The sequence below is a fragment of the Oncorhynchus gorbuscha genome, linkage group LG25, assembly GCF_021184085.1.
Source record: "Oncorhynchus gorbuscha isolate QuinsamMale2020 ecotype Even-year linkage group LG25, OgorEven_v1.0, whole genome shotgun sequence".
In the NCBI taxonomy this organism is placed as follows: Eukaryota; Metazoa; Chordata; class Actinopteri; order Salmoniformes; family Salmonidae; genus Oncorhynchus; species Oncorhynchus gorbuscha.
Genome location: NC_060197.1, coordinates 28,574,873 through 28,589,463, shown reverse-complemented (window position 1 = coordinate 28,589,463; position 14,591 = coordinate 28,574,873). Strand labels below are relative to the sequence as shown.

At 46.7% G+C, this 14,591-nt stretch overlaps 1 protein-coding gene across 2 annotated transcripts in view; it reads left to right on the top strand.

The window, feature by feature from the left end:
* The window catches only part of dnah2 (dynein, axonemal, heavy chain 2), a 253,765-nt gene that overhangs the window by 68,690 nt on the left and 170,484 nt on the right, over positions 1–14,591 (top strand). For both annotated transcript variants that reach the window (XM_046327988.1, XM_046327989.1), the window contains exons 16-20: positions 2,324–2,480; positions 5,361–5,600; positions 8,219–8,407; positions 10,340–10,487; positions 13,719–13,911. In XM_046327988.1, coding sequence (XP_046183944.1) covers positions 2,324–2,480; positions 5,361–5,600; positions 8,219–8,407; positions 10,340–10,487; positions 13,719–13,911 — 927 coding nt within the window. The remainder of the gene's footprint in view (positions 1–2,323; positions 2,481–5,360; positions 5,601–8,218; positions 8,408–10,339; positions 10,488–13,718; positions 13,912–14,591) is intronic.

Sequence of the window (14,591 nt, the reverse complement as noted above, 5' to 3'; positions counted from 1 at the left end):
TTCTCTGCACCAGATAGGACTGTTTCCTGTCTTTGTGTTCTCTGCACCAGATAGGACTGTTTCCTGTCTTTGTGTTCTCTGTACCAGATAGGACTGTTTCCTGTCTTTGTGTTCTCTGTACCAGATAGGACTGTTTCCTGTCTTTGTGTTCTCTGCACCAGATAGGACTGTTTCCTGTCTTTGTGTTCTCTGCACCAGATAGGACTGTTTCCTGTCTTTGTGTTCTCTGTACCAGATAGGACTGTTTCCTGTCTTTGTGTTCTCTGCACCAGATAGGACTGTTTCGGGTTTTGCCACGGTTGTTATTTTGTATTTGTGTAGTGTTCACGTTACTACGCTGCATTTTGGTCCTCCTCTCCTTCGACGGAAGAAAACCCTTACGCACGCTCTCACCCACACACACCCACACACGCTGTACTTTAGTCTCTCACATCCTTGTTCAGTATAAGGAAAATTGGACTTTAAGCCTCTGTATACATGGTGCCTGGGACCCTGCAAAGTTCAGCACACCCAACACTTCTTGAAACTGAACACACACACTGTGAAACACTTCAGATTGAAGTGCACTCAGAGTGGATGTGAATTAGCATTTGGCAGGCAATGCATAGCATAATGCTCACAACTTACTGTGAGAAGAGGCCTAGCCGTAGGTCAAGTGTGTGCATACTGCATCGACAAACTGTGTGTTAGTGTTTATATATTTCTCTGTAATTAGGGTGTCCATCCACTCTGCCCAAACAAGCTTTGGTGATGAAATTTCACTTCATTATGTTATAAAATGAATTTCACCAAGACAAATATGATTGTTCATGTTCTGAATCGTTCAGTGGGGTCTTTCACTACCATATCATTAACATTATATCTGAATAGTCGGATTTGGTCATCTAATACTTCTGCTAATAGACACCGAGCTCTGTTGACAGAGCGGGGCGCTTTCTCGCAGCGACTTATGAGGATTCTACATGTTGTGGTCATCTGCAAAGTTGTTTCTGCGGGTCGCAAAAAGCCAAATGAACTGAGTTAAATGTACAAGGCTTTGAAAATCAACAGCTTGTGGTACGCTCCCTGCTCCGTTGACATTTCACAGAGCTACGCTTGTTTTTGTGAGAAGTCTTCGAAAAGAACAGGAATTTCACATCAATATGAAAGCGTACACTAAAATATGAAAATACTACATGTCATGTCTCAAAATCGATATCAGTCTTACCTCAATATGGTTTTATGTCCTCCGGATTCCAGAAGAAAGATGACAGGTTCAATGGTGAGCCTGTCAGGTAGCCTTAACTCTCACACAGCATCCAGCCTAGTTGACACAGCATCCAGCCTAGTTGACACAGCATCCAGCCTAGCTGACACAGCATCCAGCCTAGTTGACACAGCATCCAGCCTAGTTGACACAGCATCCAGCCTAGTTGACACAGCATCCAGCCTAGCTGACACAGCATCCAGCCTAGCTGACACAGCATCCAGCCTAGCTGACACAGCATCCAGCCTAGTTGACACAGCATCCAGCCTAGCTGACACAGCATCCAGCCTAGTTGACACAGCATCCAGCCTAGTTGACACAGCATCCAGCCTAGTTGACACAGCATCCAGCCTTGTTGACACAGCATCCAGCCTAGCTGACACAGCATCCAGCCTTGTTGACACAGCATCCAGCCTAGTTGACACAGCATCCAGCCTTGTTGACACAGCATCCAGCCTAGCTGACACAGCATCCAGCCTTGTTGACACAGCATCCAGCCTAGCTGACACAGCATCCAGCCTTGTTGACACAGCATCCAGCCTAGTTGACACAGCATCCAGCCTAGTTGACACAGCATCCAGCCTAGCTGGCACAGCATCCAGCCTTGTTGACACAGCATCCAGCCTAGCTGACACAGCATCCAGCCTCGTTGACACAGCATCCAGCCTAGCTGACACAGCATCCAGCCTAGTTGACACAGCATCCAGCCTAGTTGACACAGCATCCAGCCTAGCTGACACAGCATCCAGCCTAGTTGACACAGCATCCAGCCTAGTTGACACAGCATCCAGCCTAGTTGACACAGCATCCAGCCTAGTTGTTTTCTTTTACAGATTTTCGATCAGTATCTACACAGTTAACTATATTTTACCCATTGGTCAAAATCTACTTTTTTGATTGGACATCCTACTGTAATACAGTATTTAGTGACCTAGACTATTTCTGTTAAACAATACAGTTCAGGAAATTAATTGAAGAAAAGACAACCAATATTATCAAGTTTATATAAACACTAATGTTTGGTTCGTGTGTGTGTCCCGCGTGTGTCTATACTGTATGTATGTGTGTGTGTGTCAGGATCATCGCGTCGCTGTCTGCTGAAGAGCTGGGTTTGTTTCGGGAGCGAATCCGTTTCCTGGACAAGAAGATCCAGCCAGGACTCTCCAAGCTCCTCTGGTCCTCTAAAGGAGCGTCCAGCTTCTTCATCAAAGACTGCAGGCTGCACGCCAGCAAGGTCAGGACACACCATGATAAAACACACACCGACTCATAGATCACAGAAAGGGTGTAAAGTTTTGGTCACCAACCTTGAGATAGATAGAGACGTTTTGCTGTCGGCTGATCCATTCTAAGCTTTTATGGGCTAGTTGAATCAAGCTTTGTCCTGTTTTGGCGGGAACAAGAACCTGCGTACTCTGATGCTCTCTAGGACCAGGGCTGGTAGCCTTTGGGCTAGAAGAACACTACTGTGCTGTTCTCCTGGGACCAGGGCTGGTAGCCATTGGGCTAGAAGAACACTACTGTGCTGTTCTCCTGGGACCAGGGCTGGTAGCCATTGGGCTAGAAGAACACTACTGTGCTGTTCTCCTGGGACCAGGGCTGGTAGCCATTGGGCTAGAAGAACACTACTGTGCTGTTCTCCTGGGACCAGGGCTGGTAGCCATTGGGCTAGAAGAACACTACTGTGCTGTTCTCCTGGGACCAGGGCTAGTAGCCATTGGGCTAGAAGAACACTACTGTGCTGTTCTCCTGGGACCAGGGCTGGTAGCCATTGGGCTAGAAGAACACTACTGTGCTGTTCTCCTGGGACCAGGGCTGGTAGCCATTGGGCTAGAAGAACACTACTGTGCTGTTCTCCTGGGACCAGGGCTAGTAGCCATTGGGCTAGAAGAACACTACTGTGCTGTTCTCCTGGGACCAGGGTTTTAGATGTGAAGCCGTAAGCCCTGTAGAGACAGTACAGCAACAGGATGTGGGTTCATTTGGCTCCCTGCTTTTACAAACCACCTTCATCACACGCACGCACACGCACGCACGCACACACACGCACGCACACACACGCACGCACACACACAGGGCACAGACTGTATCCCGTTGTCTTCCTTCTGCGGTCAGCATTTTCTAGACCAATAAACATCTGAATCTGGGAAACAAATTCAGCAGAATTCAGCCGCTAGCTGAAAACAGCAGACACTGACACAAAAACACCCCGCCAGGCTGGCCGCAGTTCAATTTAAGCCATGATGCATGGAGTGTTATGAGGTATTACTGTTGGAACCAATGCACAGAGGGCTGTGTGTGATGGACTATATGTGTTTTGTGTGTGTGTGCGTGCGTGTGTGTGTGTGTGGGCGTGTGTGTGTGTGTGTGTGTGTGCGTGCGTGCGTGCGCATGTGTGTGTGCGTGTATGTGTGTGTGTGTGCGTGCATGTGTGTGTGGGCGTGTGTGTGTGTGTGCGTGTGTGCGTGCGTCCGTGTGTGTGCGTGCGTGCGTGTGTGTGTGCGTGCGTGCGCGTGCGTGCGTGCGTGCGTGTGTGTGTGTGTGTGTTTGTGTGTGTGTGTGTGTGTGTGTGTGTGTGTGTGTGTGCGTGCGTGCGTGCGTGTGTGTGCGTGCGTGCGTGCGTGTGTGTGTGTGTGCGTGCGTGCGTGCGTGTGTGCGTGCGTGCGTGCGTGCGTGTGTGTGTGTTTGTGTGTGCGAGTGATAGACGCAGAGGGCTTCTATTCTCCTCAACCACCGGGATCAAATGATCTCCAGAGGGAGAAGAGGGAGTGAGGGATAGACGGGAAGGTGGAGAGGGGTGATAGAGTATAAATACACATAACCCTCCTGCATTTCATTTTTATTCCATTCCAATGCCATATAAGGCTGCATTACGAAACAGGGGTATGGTTGTATGATTCATGGGTAATTGTATAGTAAGAGATACAGGACACAGGAGGGTTGCAGTGAATAGCCTGGTTTCAGATCAGTTTGTGGTGTCTTGCCAACAGCAATGGCCATAGGAGTTGTCAAGACAGCACAAACAGACCTAGGACCAGGCTAGGTGAGGGGTGTAATGCTGAAATACTAGCTGTAGTATAATGAATGCTTTGCCAACGTTATGGAGTTGCATTGTATTGGATGCTAAGCTACGCTACGATGCTTGATAATGAATGATAATGAATGCATTGCCAACAATGTATTGGATGCTACTGTGCTAAGCTACAGTACGATGCAACAGTGCTACAGTATAATAATGAGTGCCTTGACTTCCAGAGAGACAGTAGTGGGGCTCAGTGTTCAAGACAGGTTGAGCAGCAGCAGCATGCGTAATGAACACTAACACTCGTTGGCAAGGATTCATGCCACCGCGCCACACCCCTCTCCCCTGTCTCCCCTCTCTCCCAAGGGGTTTAAGATCAGGTTTGTGTCGAGCCAATGTCAAGATCTGTCGAGCCCAAAGTCAAAAACTCGGTGAGCGCTGTCTTCCGTGTGGTAGGTAGGTAGATGGGGAGAGGGGGGTGTGAGAGGGAGAGGGAACGAGAGGAAGAGAGATCTGAACTGACTCAGAACAGCCCCCATCCCTATTTCCCTCTCTACCCCTCCACCCCGCTCCCTCTCTACCCCCCCCCCCGACTCCTCTTCTCTCTCTCTCTCTCTCAGAGGATTATTCTGCGCGGCAGGCCTTATCCCCATGAAAGCCGTCAAATCCGGAGATCGTCGCTAGGATCTGAAATTCTGAGTGAGAGACGGATTTGCTCTCCGTCTGAATTAGGTCCGGCTGCCGAGGCAATATGAGAGAGCCAGTCATCTCCGCAGCTCCCCTCCTCTTCTCTCTTCCACAAATTGAAAAGGAAAATGTTGGATGTATGTTCTATTCTGTTTGGCCACAGCCGATGCTGTGGTGATAAGACCTGTCTCTGGTAATTCAAACCAGAAGAGTTCGTGTTGGTGGAGATGGTGGAGCGTGGTTCCTATGTAATACGCTCGCCTGCTTTGATCCTAGACGTAAAGGGGGGTTGGAAAGGGACACTGCTGGGAAAGTGCCATGGTTCCCTCTTTATCTCCTCTCCTCTCCTCTCCTCTCCTCCAAATTAACCATCATCCACCTAACCTCCTCTCCCCTCCCTATCAGATCCAGCTCATCGTGGATGAGTACAAGGCAGCCAACCTGGCCATCTCCCGTCAGTGTGGTCTGATCAGTGAGCTGCTGCTTGTGCGTGTGGATGGGAAGACAGTGTACAGGGACCTGGAGTTTGAGGGGGACCAGCAGGCCCACCAGCAAGCCCAGCTCCAGCGGCTCCACTCAGCACACCAGGACATCGTAGCCATCATGTCCCGGGTCTACGAGACCTTCCGCACAGACGGACCAGAGGTCTGTGGTGTAGTGATGCGCGGGTTGAATCGGTTATATCCGCGGGGCGGGTGGGCTTAGGGTCATTAAATATTGTGTGGATGAAGGGCGGTTGGGCTTAGGGTCATTAAATATTGTGTGGATGAAGGGCGGGTGGGCTTAGGGTCATTAAATATTGTGTGGATGAAGGGCGGTTGGGCTTAGGGTCATTAAATATTGTGGGATGAAGGGCAGGGTCATTAAATATTGTGTGGATGAAGGGCGGGTGGGCTTAGGGTCAATAAATATTGTGTGGATGAAGGGCGGGTGGGCTAAGGGTCATTAAATATTGTGTGGATGAAGGGCGGGTGGGCTTAGGGTCATTAAATATTGTGTGGATGAAGGGCGGGTGGGCTTAGGGTCATTAAATATTGGGGATGAAGGGCGGGTGGGCTTAGGGTCATTAAATATTGTGTGGATGAAGGGCGGGTGGGCTTAGGGTCATTAAATATTGTGTGGATGAAGGTCGGGTGGGCTTAGGGTCATTAAATATTGTGTGGATGAAGGGCGGGTGGGCTTAGGGTCATTAAATATTGTGTGGATGAAGGGCGGGTGGGCTTAGGGTCATTAAATATTGTGTGGATGAAGGGCGGGTGGGCTTAGGGTCATTAAATATTGTGTGGATGAAGGGCGGGTGGGCTTAGGGTCATTAAATATTGTGTGGATGAAGGGCGGGTGGGCTTAGGGTCATTAAATATTGTGTGGATGAAGGGCGGGTGGGCTTAGGGTCATTAAATATTGTGTGGATGAAGGGCGGGTGGGCTTAGGGTCATTAAATATTGTGTGGATGAAGGGCGGGTGGGCTAAGTGTCATTAAATATTGTGTGGATGAAGGGCGGGTGGGCTTAGGGTCATTAAATATTGTGGATGAAGGGCGGGTGGGCGGCGAGCGGGTTGACTAAAGAGAAAACAATACCTTACATTTTTTTATATAAATGTGTCGTTCGTGTGCAATTTATATCTATAGGCTACATTGAGGTTTTTCTTTCATGATTTTAGGTTGTCTGGCATTCGCGCACAAGCCTAAGCTTTAGAGCCTAACTGTACGCACGCCAAATAGCCTACAGCCAATCGCCAAACGCTTTTGGGAACGGGCAGAAAAAGTTCACGTCGATCCACTGAGACAAAAAAAGGACAATGTCGGAGTTTAATTCAGTCAGAGAAAAGCTGTGAAATGGAGAGTTCAAGATGTTTGGTGAAAGTTTTGGTGAAATGGTAAAATAGGACGATAGCAGTAATGTGTGATATTGTGCGGCGCTATACACATTCAACAGTCACAAGATAGGGACTTCAAATGGGCCTATGGCACGTCAAGGGAACTGCAGCCTACTGTTCAGATGGGTTAGATGGAAATCAGGACACTGACTGTAGGTCTATAACCTCTCACAAAGCCTAAATACTAACCCCTGCAGAACTAAGCATTTCTTGCAGTAAAATGGTACACCAAATATAGACTACATTTTGACTCGGGAACAGGAGTGGAGAAATATGATTGATTTCTTTCAGCATCTTGAGAGAATTTGAATGCACAGTTTAGATACAGTCTGTAGAGGTGCTATCAGCATCATAAAAGCTGATCGTATTTCAACCACATAAAATATGCATCCAAGCCGAACTGAAATCTTATCAGAAACACGTTGAGTCGGTTTCACAGGTTTCTATTTCCCTACAACCGGTCAGACCGATGCTTTTGGACATTTTGCACAGGAAGTAGTTCCAGTTTAGTTGTTGTTGAGTTATTTCATTTTCTCTCCCGTTCCCTAAGCGTCTTTGCTCCGCGAATGAGGCAGAGATGACAAAGACAAAATGGCCGCTGTCATCTAGATTGAAGCCTGCATTCAAATCGATTTATGACATTATTCTGGTGAACAAGGGTTTGTTTAGTCTTCTGGGGCAACATACAGTCTAATGCCAGAAGAGAAGCTGCGTGTATCTAATTATAGACAAGTTGCTTAACAAATAGCCGACCAAAATGTAGGAAATTATAAGCAGAAACTTCTAGATCAAGCCAAAGAAAAGCCTGCAGCCCCTGTCAGGAAATCATTCTGCCGTCTCTGACCGTAGCCTACATCGCGTTGTCTATATTAGTGGGTTAGGGTCGGGTGCGGCCCTCAGATTTGATCACATAGTCGGGCGGTTTGCGGATTGTGTGTGCGTGTGTGTGTGTGTGCGCGTGTGTGTGTGGGAGGGTACCTATTCTTTGCTAGTTTTTGCTTCGCTACTTTTTGTGCTAATTTGTACTCACAAATAGTGGCTAGCAAGATACAATTATGGGGGTAATTTCATTATAGAAAATGAAAACTGTTCATCTAGAAAATCACTTCATTTAGAACTTCACCTGTGGAACAAATTATGAATAGATGACATTAAGTGGTTGAGTGAATTTATGATGGACAGATAATAGTAGGTGTGTGTGTGGGTTTGTGTGTGTGTGTGTGTGGGGGGGGTGTTTGCTTGCCGTGTGTGTGTGTGTGTGTGTGTGTGTGTGTGTGTGTGTGTGTGTGTGTGTGTGTGTGTGTGTGTGTGTGTGTGTGTGTGTGTGTGTGTGTGTGTGTGTGTGTGTGTGTGTGTGTGTGTGTGTGTGTGTGTGTGTGTCCCAGGTCCAGCAGCACTGGGTTGTGTACACGGAGAAGATGGACGGCTTGGTGGAGGAGGCTCTCCGTCTCAACATTAAGTGGTCCTTACAGGAGCTGTCCAAGGCCATCAACGGAGACAGCAAGACTTCCCCCAACCCCCTCTTCAGGGTGCAGGTGGTACTACGCCACGAGGGCCCCGGGACCACCTCACAGGTAGAAGGGACACACAGATCACACACAAATTCACACACACACAACGATTCACGCAAATACACAAACGGAGAAACATGCACGCGCGCACACGCACGATCACTCAATCACATACATACACACAGTTTTTAACACTCATGCATAAGCATTGCAGATTGTAATAGACTTCCAAGCAGTTCACGAGACATATATTTTGTTCACGTGCACACTCTTACCAGGGATTCTAGCAATTTTACTCCTACACGTACTAACCTCGGTTTGAAGGCGAACAATGTCATCCATTCTCAGTGTAGGATGCCACATGATTTTGTAGCATTTCCAAGGTCTGAGTCACAGTGAGAGACACAGCCAGACAGGTCGTCAACTCGGCACTATTTAGAATACAATGGAAGAGAACATCCTTTGTCCTTGTCTAACAGACGCAGAGCTGAACGCAGCGCAAGTTATTTTACGTATTAAGATAGCATTATAAATCAAGTCTCCCTGGCTCTCTCCCTCTTTCTCCCTCTCTCTCTCTCTCTCCCTCTTTCTCCCTCTCTCCCTCTCTCTTTCTCCCTCTTTCTCCCTCTCTCTCTCCCTCTTTCTCCCTCTCTCTCTCTCCCTCTTTTTCTCACCCTCTCTTTCTCTCTCTCACGCTCTCTCCCTCTCTTTCTCGCTCTTAGTCTCTCTCCCTCTTTCTTCCTCTCTCTCTCTCTCCCTCTCTCTCCCTCTTTCTCTCTCTCTCTCTCTCTCTCTCTCTCCCTCTCCCTCTTTCTTCCCCTCTCTTCCTCTCTCTCCCTCTCTCTCTCCCTCTTTCTCCCCTCTCTCCCTCTTTCTCCCTCTCTCTCTCCTCTTTCTTCCTCTCTCTCTCCCTCTTTCTCCCTCTCTCTCCCTCTTTCTCTCTCTCTCTCTCTCACGCGCTCTCTCCCTCTCTCTCCCTCTTTCTTCCCCTCTCTCTCCCTCTTTCTCCCTCTTTCTCCCTCTCTCTCTCCCTCTTTCTCCCTCTCAATTCAATTAAATTCAAGGACTTTATTGGCATGGGAAACATGTGTTAACATTGCCAAAGCAAGTGAGGTAGATAATATATAAAGTGAATATATAAAGTGAAATAAACAATAAAAAATAACAGCAAACATAACACATACAGAAGTTTCAAAACAATAAAGACATTACAAAAAATATATATATATATATATATACAGTGTTTTAACAATGTACAAATGGTTAAAGGACACAAGATAAAATAAATAAGCATAAATATGGGTTGTATTTACAATGGTGTTTGTTCTTCACTGGTTGCCCTTTTCTCGTGGCAACAGGTCACAAATCTTGCTGCTGTGATGGCACACTGTGGAATTTCACCCAGTAGATATGGGAGTTTATCAAAATTGGATTTGTTTTCGAATTCTTTGTGGATCTGTGTAATCTGAGGGAAATATGTCTCTCTAATATGGTCATACATTGGGCAGGAGGTTAGGAAGTGCAGTTTCCTCTCTCTCGTTCTCCCTTTCTCTGTCCCTCTTTCTCCCTTTCTCTCTCCCTCTTTCTCCCTTTCTCTCTCCCTCTTTCTCCCTTTCTCTCTCCCTCTCTCTCTCTCTCTCTCTCTCTCTCTCTCTCTCTCTCTCTCTCTCCTACTCGCACTCCTCTCTCTCCACACTTTATAAATCAGCCGTGACAAATGATTTATGCTTTGTGTATGTACAATATCTGCATCGTTGATAGGCTAGGAGGGTGTGGTTCAGAAAGCATGAACCTTTTGGTATTATTTGTACAGGAGGATTCACTTATGTTATTACAAATAAAAAAGATTAAAGTAATATTTTATATAAAAGGAATGTACAGTTTTTGGGAAAATGATAGCAGGAGAGCTCGTTAGGTCTTTAAGCCGAGAGGCAAAAATTATTGATGTGTGTGTGTGTGTGTGTGTGCGTGCGTGTGCGTGCGTGTGTCCAACAGGTGGAGTTCTCCCCCACTCTACAGAAACTGGCTCAGATCGTGAACAACATCAGCTGTCAGCTGATCGGCACCATCTCTGTGTTCAAACGCCTCCCGGACCTCCTCACACGCAGACACTCACAGAGGAAACCTGTACGCTGCATCATAGGTAACAGATCTCACGCGCAGACAGAGGTTAGAGACCCTTCTCACCTCGCTGTTCCGCTGTTCCAGCTTCTCTCTATTTTCACTTCTGACCCCTCACCTTTCCTCACCTCACCTCACCCAGTCCGTCTTTCATTTCTCACTCCTGCTCTTCATCCAGATCATTTCATCTCTTCGTCCTCACCATATCATCTTTGCTCTCCTACTCTTCATTTGCACTCCATCCCGCTTTAACCCCCCCCCCCGTCCATTTATCTTCACTCCTCTTCACTCCACACTCTTGTTACCATTTATCCTCACTCCTCTTCACTCCACACTCTTGTTACCATTTATCCTCACTCCTCTTCACTCCACACTCTTGTTACCATTTATCCTCACTCACCTCACTCCTCTTCACTCTTGTTACCATTTATCCTCACTCCTCTTCACTCCACACTCTTGTTACCATTTATCCTCACTCCTCTTCACTCCACACTCTTGTTACCATTTATCCTCATTCTTCATCCTCTTGTTACCATTTATCCTCTTCTTCACTCCACACTCTTGTTACCATTTATCCTCACTCCTCTTCACTCCACACTCTTGTTACCATTTATCCTCACTCCTCTTCACTCCACACTCTTGTTACCATTTATCCTCACTCCTCACTCCACACTCTTGTTACCATTTATCCTCACTCCTCTTCACTCCACACTCTTGTTACCATTTATCCTCACTCCTCTTCACTCCACACTCTTGTTACCATTTATCCTCATTTACTCCACACTCTTGTTACCATTTATCCTCACTCCTCTTCACTCCACACTCTTGTTACCATTTATCCTCACTCCTCTTCACTCCACACTCTTGTTACCATTTATCCTCACTCCTCTTCACTCCACACTCTTGTTACCATTTATCATTTTTATCCTCATCCTCTTGTTACCATTTATCCTCTTCTTCACTCCACACTCTTGTTACCATTTATCCTCACTCTTGTTACCATTTATCCTCTTTGTTACCATTTATCCTCCACACACTCTTGTTACCATTTATCCTCCACACTCTTGTTACCATTTATCCTCACTCACTCCACACTCTTGTTACCATTTATCCTCCTCCTCTTCACTCCACACTCTTGTTACCATTTATCCTCACTCCTCTTCACTCCACACTCTTGTTACCATTTATCCTCACTCCTCTTCACTCCACACTCTTGTTACCATTTATCCTCACTCTTGTTACCATTTATCCTCCCTCCTCTTCACTCCACACTCTTGTTACCATTTATCCTCACTCCTCTTCACTCCACACTCTTGTTACCATTTATCCTCACTCCTCTTCACTCCACACTCTTGTTACCATTTATCCTCACTCCTCTTCACTCCACACTCTTGTTACCATTTATCCTCACTCCTCTTCACTCCACACTCTTGTTACCATTTATCCTCACTCCTCTTCACTCCACACTCTTGTTACCATTTATCCTCCCTCCTCTTCACTCCACACTCTTGTTACCATTTATCCTCACTCCTCTTCACTCCACACTCTTGTTACCATTTATCCTCACTCCTCTTCACTCCACACTCTTGTTACCATTTATCCTCACTCCTCTTCACTCCACACTCTTGTTACCATTTATCCTCACTCCTCTTCACTCCACACTCTTGTTACCATTTATCCTCCCTCCTCTTCATCCACACTCCACCTCCTCTTTCACACTCTTGTTACCATTTATCCTCACTCCTCTTCCATTTATCCTCCACACTCTTGTTACCATTTATCCTCCTCCTCTTCACTCCACACTCTTGTTACCATTTATCCTCACTCCTCTTCACTCCACACTCTTGTTACCATTTATCCTCCACACCTCCATTTATCCTCACTCCACACTCTTGTTACCATTTATCCTCACTCCCATTTATCCTCACTCCTCTTCACTCTTTGTTACCATTTATCCTCCTCCTCTTCACTCCACACTCTTGTTACCATTTATCCTCACTCCTCTTCACTCCACACTCTTGTTACCATTTATCCTCCCTCCTCTTCACTCCACACTCTTGTTACCATTTATCCTCACTCCTCTTCACTCCACACTCTTGTTACCATTTATCCTCACACTCCACACTCTTGTTACCATTTATCCTCACTCCTCTTCACTCCACACTCTTGTTACCATTTATCCTCACTCCTCTTCACTCCACACTCTTGTTACCATTTATCCTCACTCCTCTTCACTCCACACTCTTGTTACCATTTATCCTCACTCCTCTTCACTCCACACTCTTGTTACCATTTATCCCCATTCCCTTCACCCTCCTCGCCCCCATTCTCTTCATCCTATCCTCATCTGTCCATTTTAAGCAGCTCTCTCGTCAGCTGTCTCCTGGTTTGATTGACAGCAGGTCGTCCACGGGGAGTATCTGGGCTTTGGCTTTAATCAAACAGTCAGGAGATGGTGGACTGGAGCAGGTCAGAGGTAGCCCCTCCCCATAGCTCTGAGTGTGTGTGTGTGTGTGTGTGTGTGTGTGTGTGTGTGTGTGTGTGTGTGTGTGTGTGTGTGTGTGTGTGTGTGTGTGTGTGTGTGTGTGTGTGTGTGTGTGTGTGTGTGTGTGTGTGTGTGTGTGTGTGTGTGTCTCCAGCCATATCTCTATCGAGGGGGAATGCAGTTACAGCTACTGCTGTTAGCTCCTGAAACCCAATCAACATAGTGTAGTTGATCCCTAGTGACATGCGCCGGGCTGTTAAACGTGTTCACTCACGAAAAGCCTTTTCTAGCACGTGTAAGTGCCTGTTACAATGTGTCAAAGGTGTGTCAACTCACTGTATTTAACTAGGAGTGTGTGTGGAAGCATGCAGTCTATGTCGTCGAGTGTACAGTTACGGTATGTATCTACCATGTGGTGAGCTTGTGGTAGAAGGTGCCTCTATCCACAGATCTCAGACCAGGTTAACATATTCCAAGTTGCAACCATAACCGTCGTCATTGATTTATCCAGGCATGTCTCATTGAGATAAAAAATCTTCGGCAGGTGAGAGGATGGACGGAATACAAAAATATCTGTATCAGTTCAGGGCCTACTCCATATGGAATCTCTGTCTGTCTGTCTGACTCTCTCTCTCTTTCTCTCTCTCTCTCTCTCTCTCTCCCCCAGAGCAGGATCTGGACAATTCAATAATAACTCATCCTAGAAATATGATTTGCTTCGGCCTAGTTGATATAGTGATTCCCCTTTCCCTCCTTCTCTAACCCCAGAACAAGATGAGGAGATCGGTAAGATCCAGGCAGCGGTAGCAGCAGGAATGACTGCCAACGCAGGCCACCTGCAGGCTTACCTGAAGACCTGGGACAAACACAGAGAGATCTGGGAGATCAACAAGGACCCCTTCATCAGGAGATACCAGCGTCTCAACCCCCCCGTGTCCTCCTTCGACGCCGACATCGCCAGGTTTGACCCTCTAACGGCTAGTGGGGGAGGGGGGGGTTGCCAGATCTGTGTTTTCTTTAGCTTTCACTGGAATGAATTACGGTGGCGTTGGCTAAAATAAGAACAGATCTGGCGAACAGGTCATCTACCTCAACAGGATTTGAAGTCACAGATCTAGGATCAGCTTGCGCTACAGAATGGACCTTAGATACATAGCCGCGGGAAGATGTTTTGATACAATACCTAATGTGATCAGCCTAAGCCTAGGACAAGATTCAGTAATAGTAGTCACTGCAGGCTAAACTACATTGAAATCATTTTGCCAAAATTATATAATTACTCTTATCTATACAGAAATAAATAAAATAATTCTCAGCAATAGATGATCATTAGCATCTGTCAAATCACAAATTTGAAAGCCTGTAATTTGGGCTGCTTGCTTGGCAATAGGCCTAGCTGGGGATACATAGTCAGCTGTACAACTGAAGGAATTCAACTGAAACGTATGTTTCACATTTAACCCAACCTGAAAGGTGCAGGGGGCTGCCTTAATCAACATCCACGGCTCTCAGGGGGTTAACTGCCTTACCCAGGGGTAGAATGACAGATTTTTACTTTGTCAGCTCAGGGATTCGATCCAGCAACCTTTCAGTTACTGGCACAATGCTCCAACCACTAGGCAGCCTGCCTAGTGTGATGTC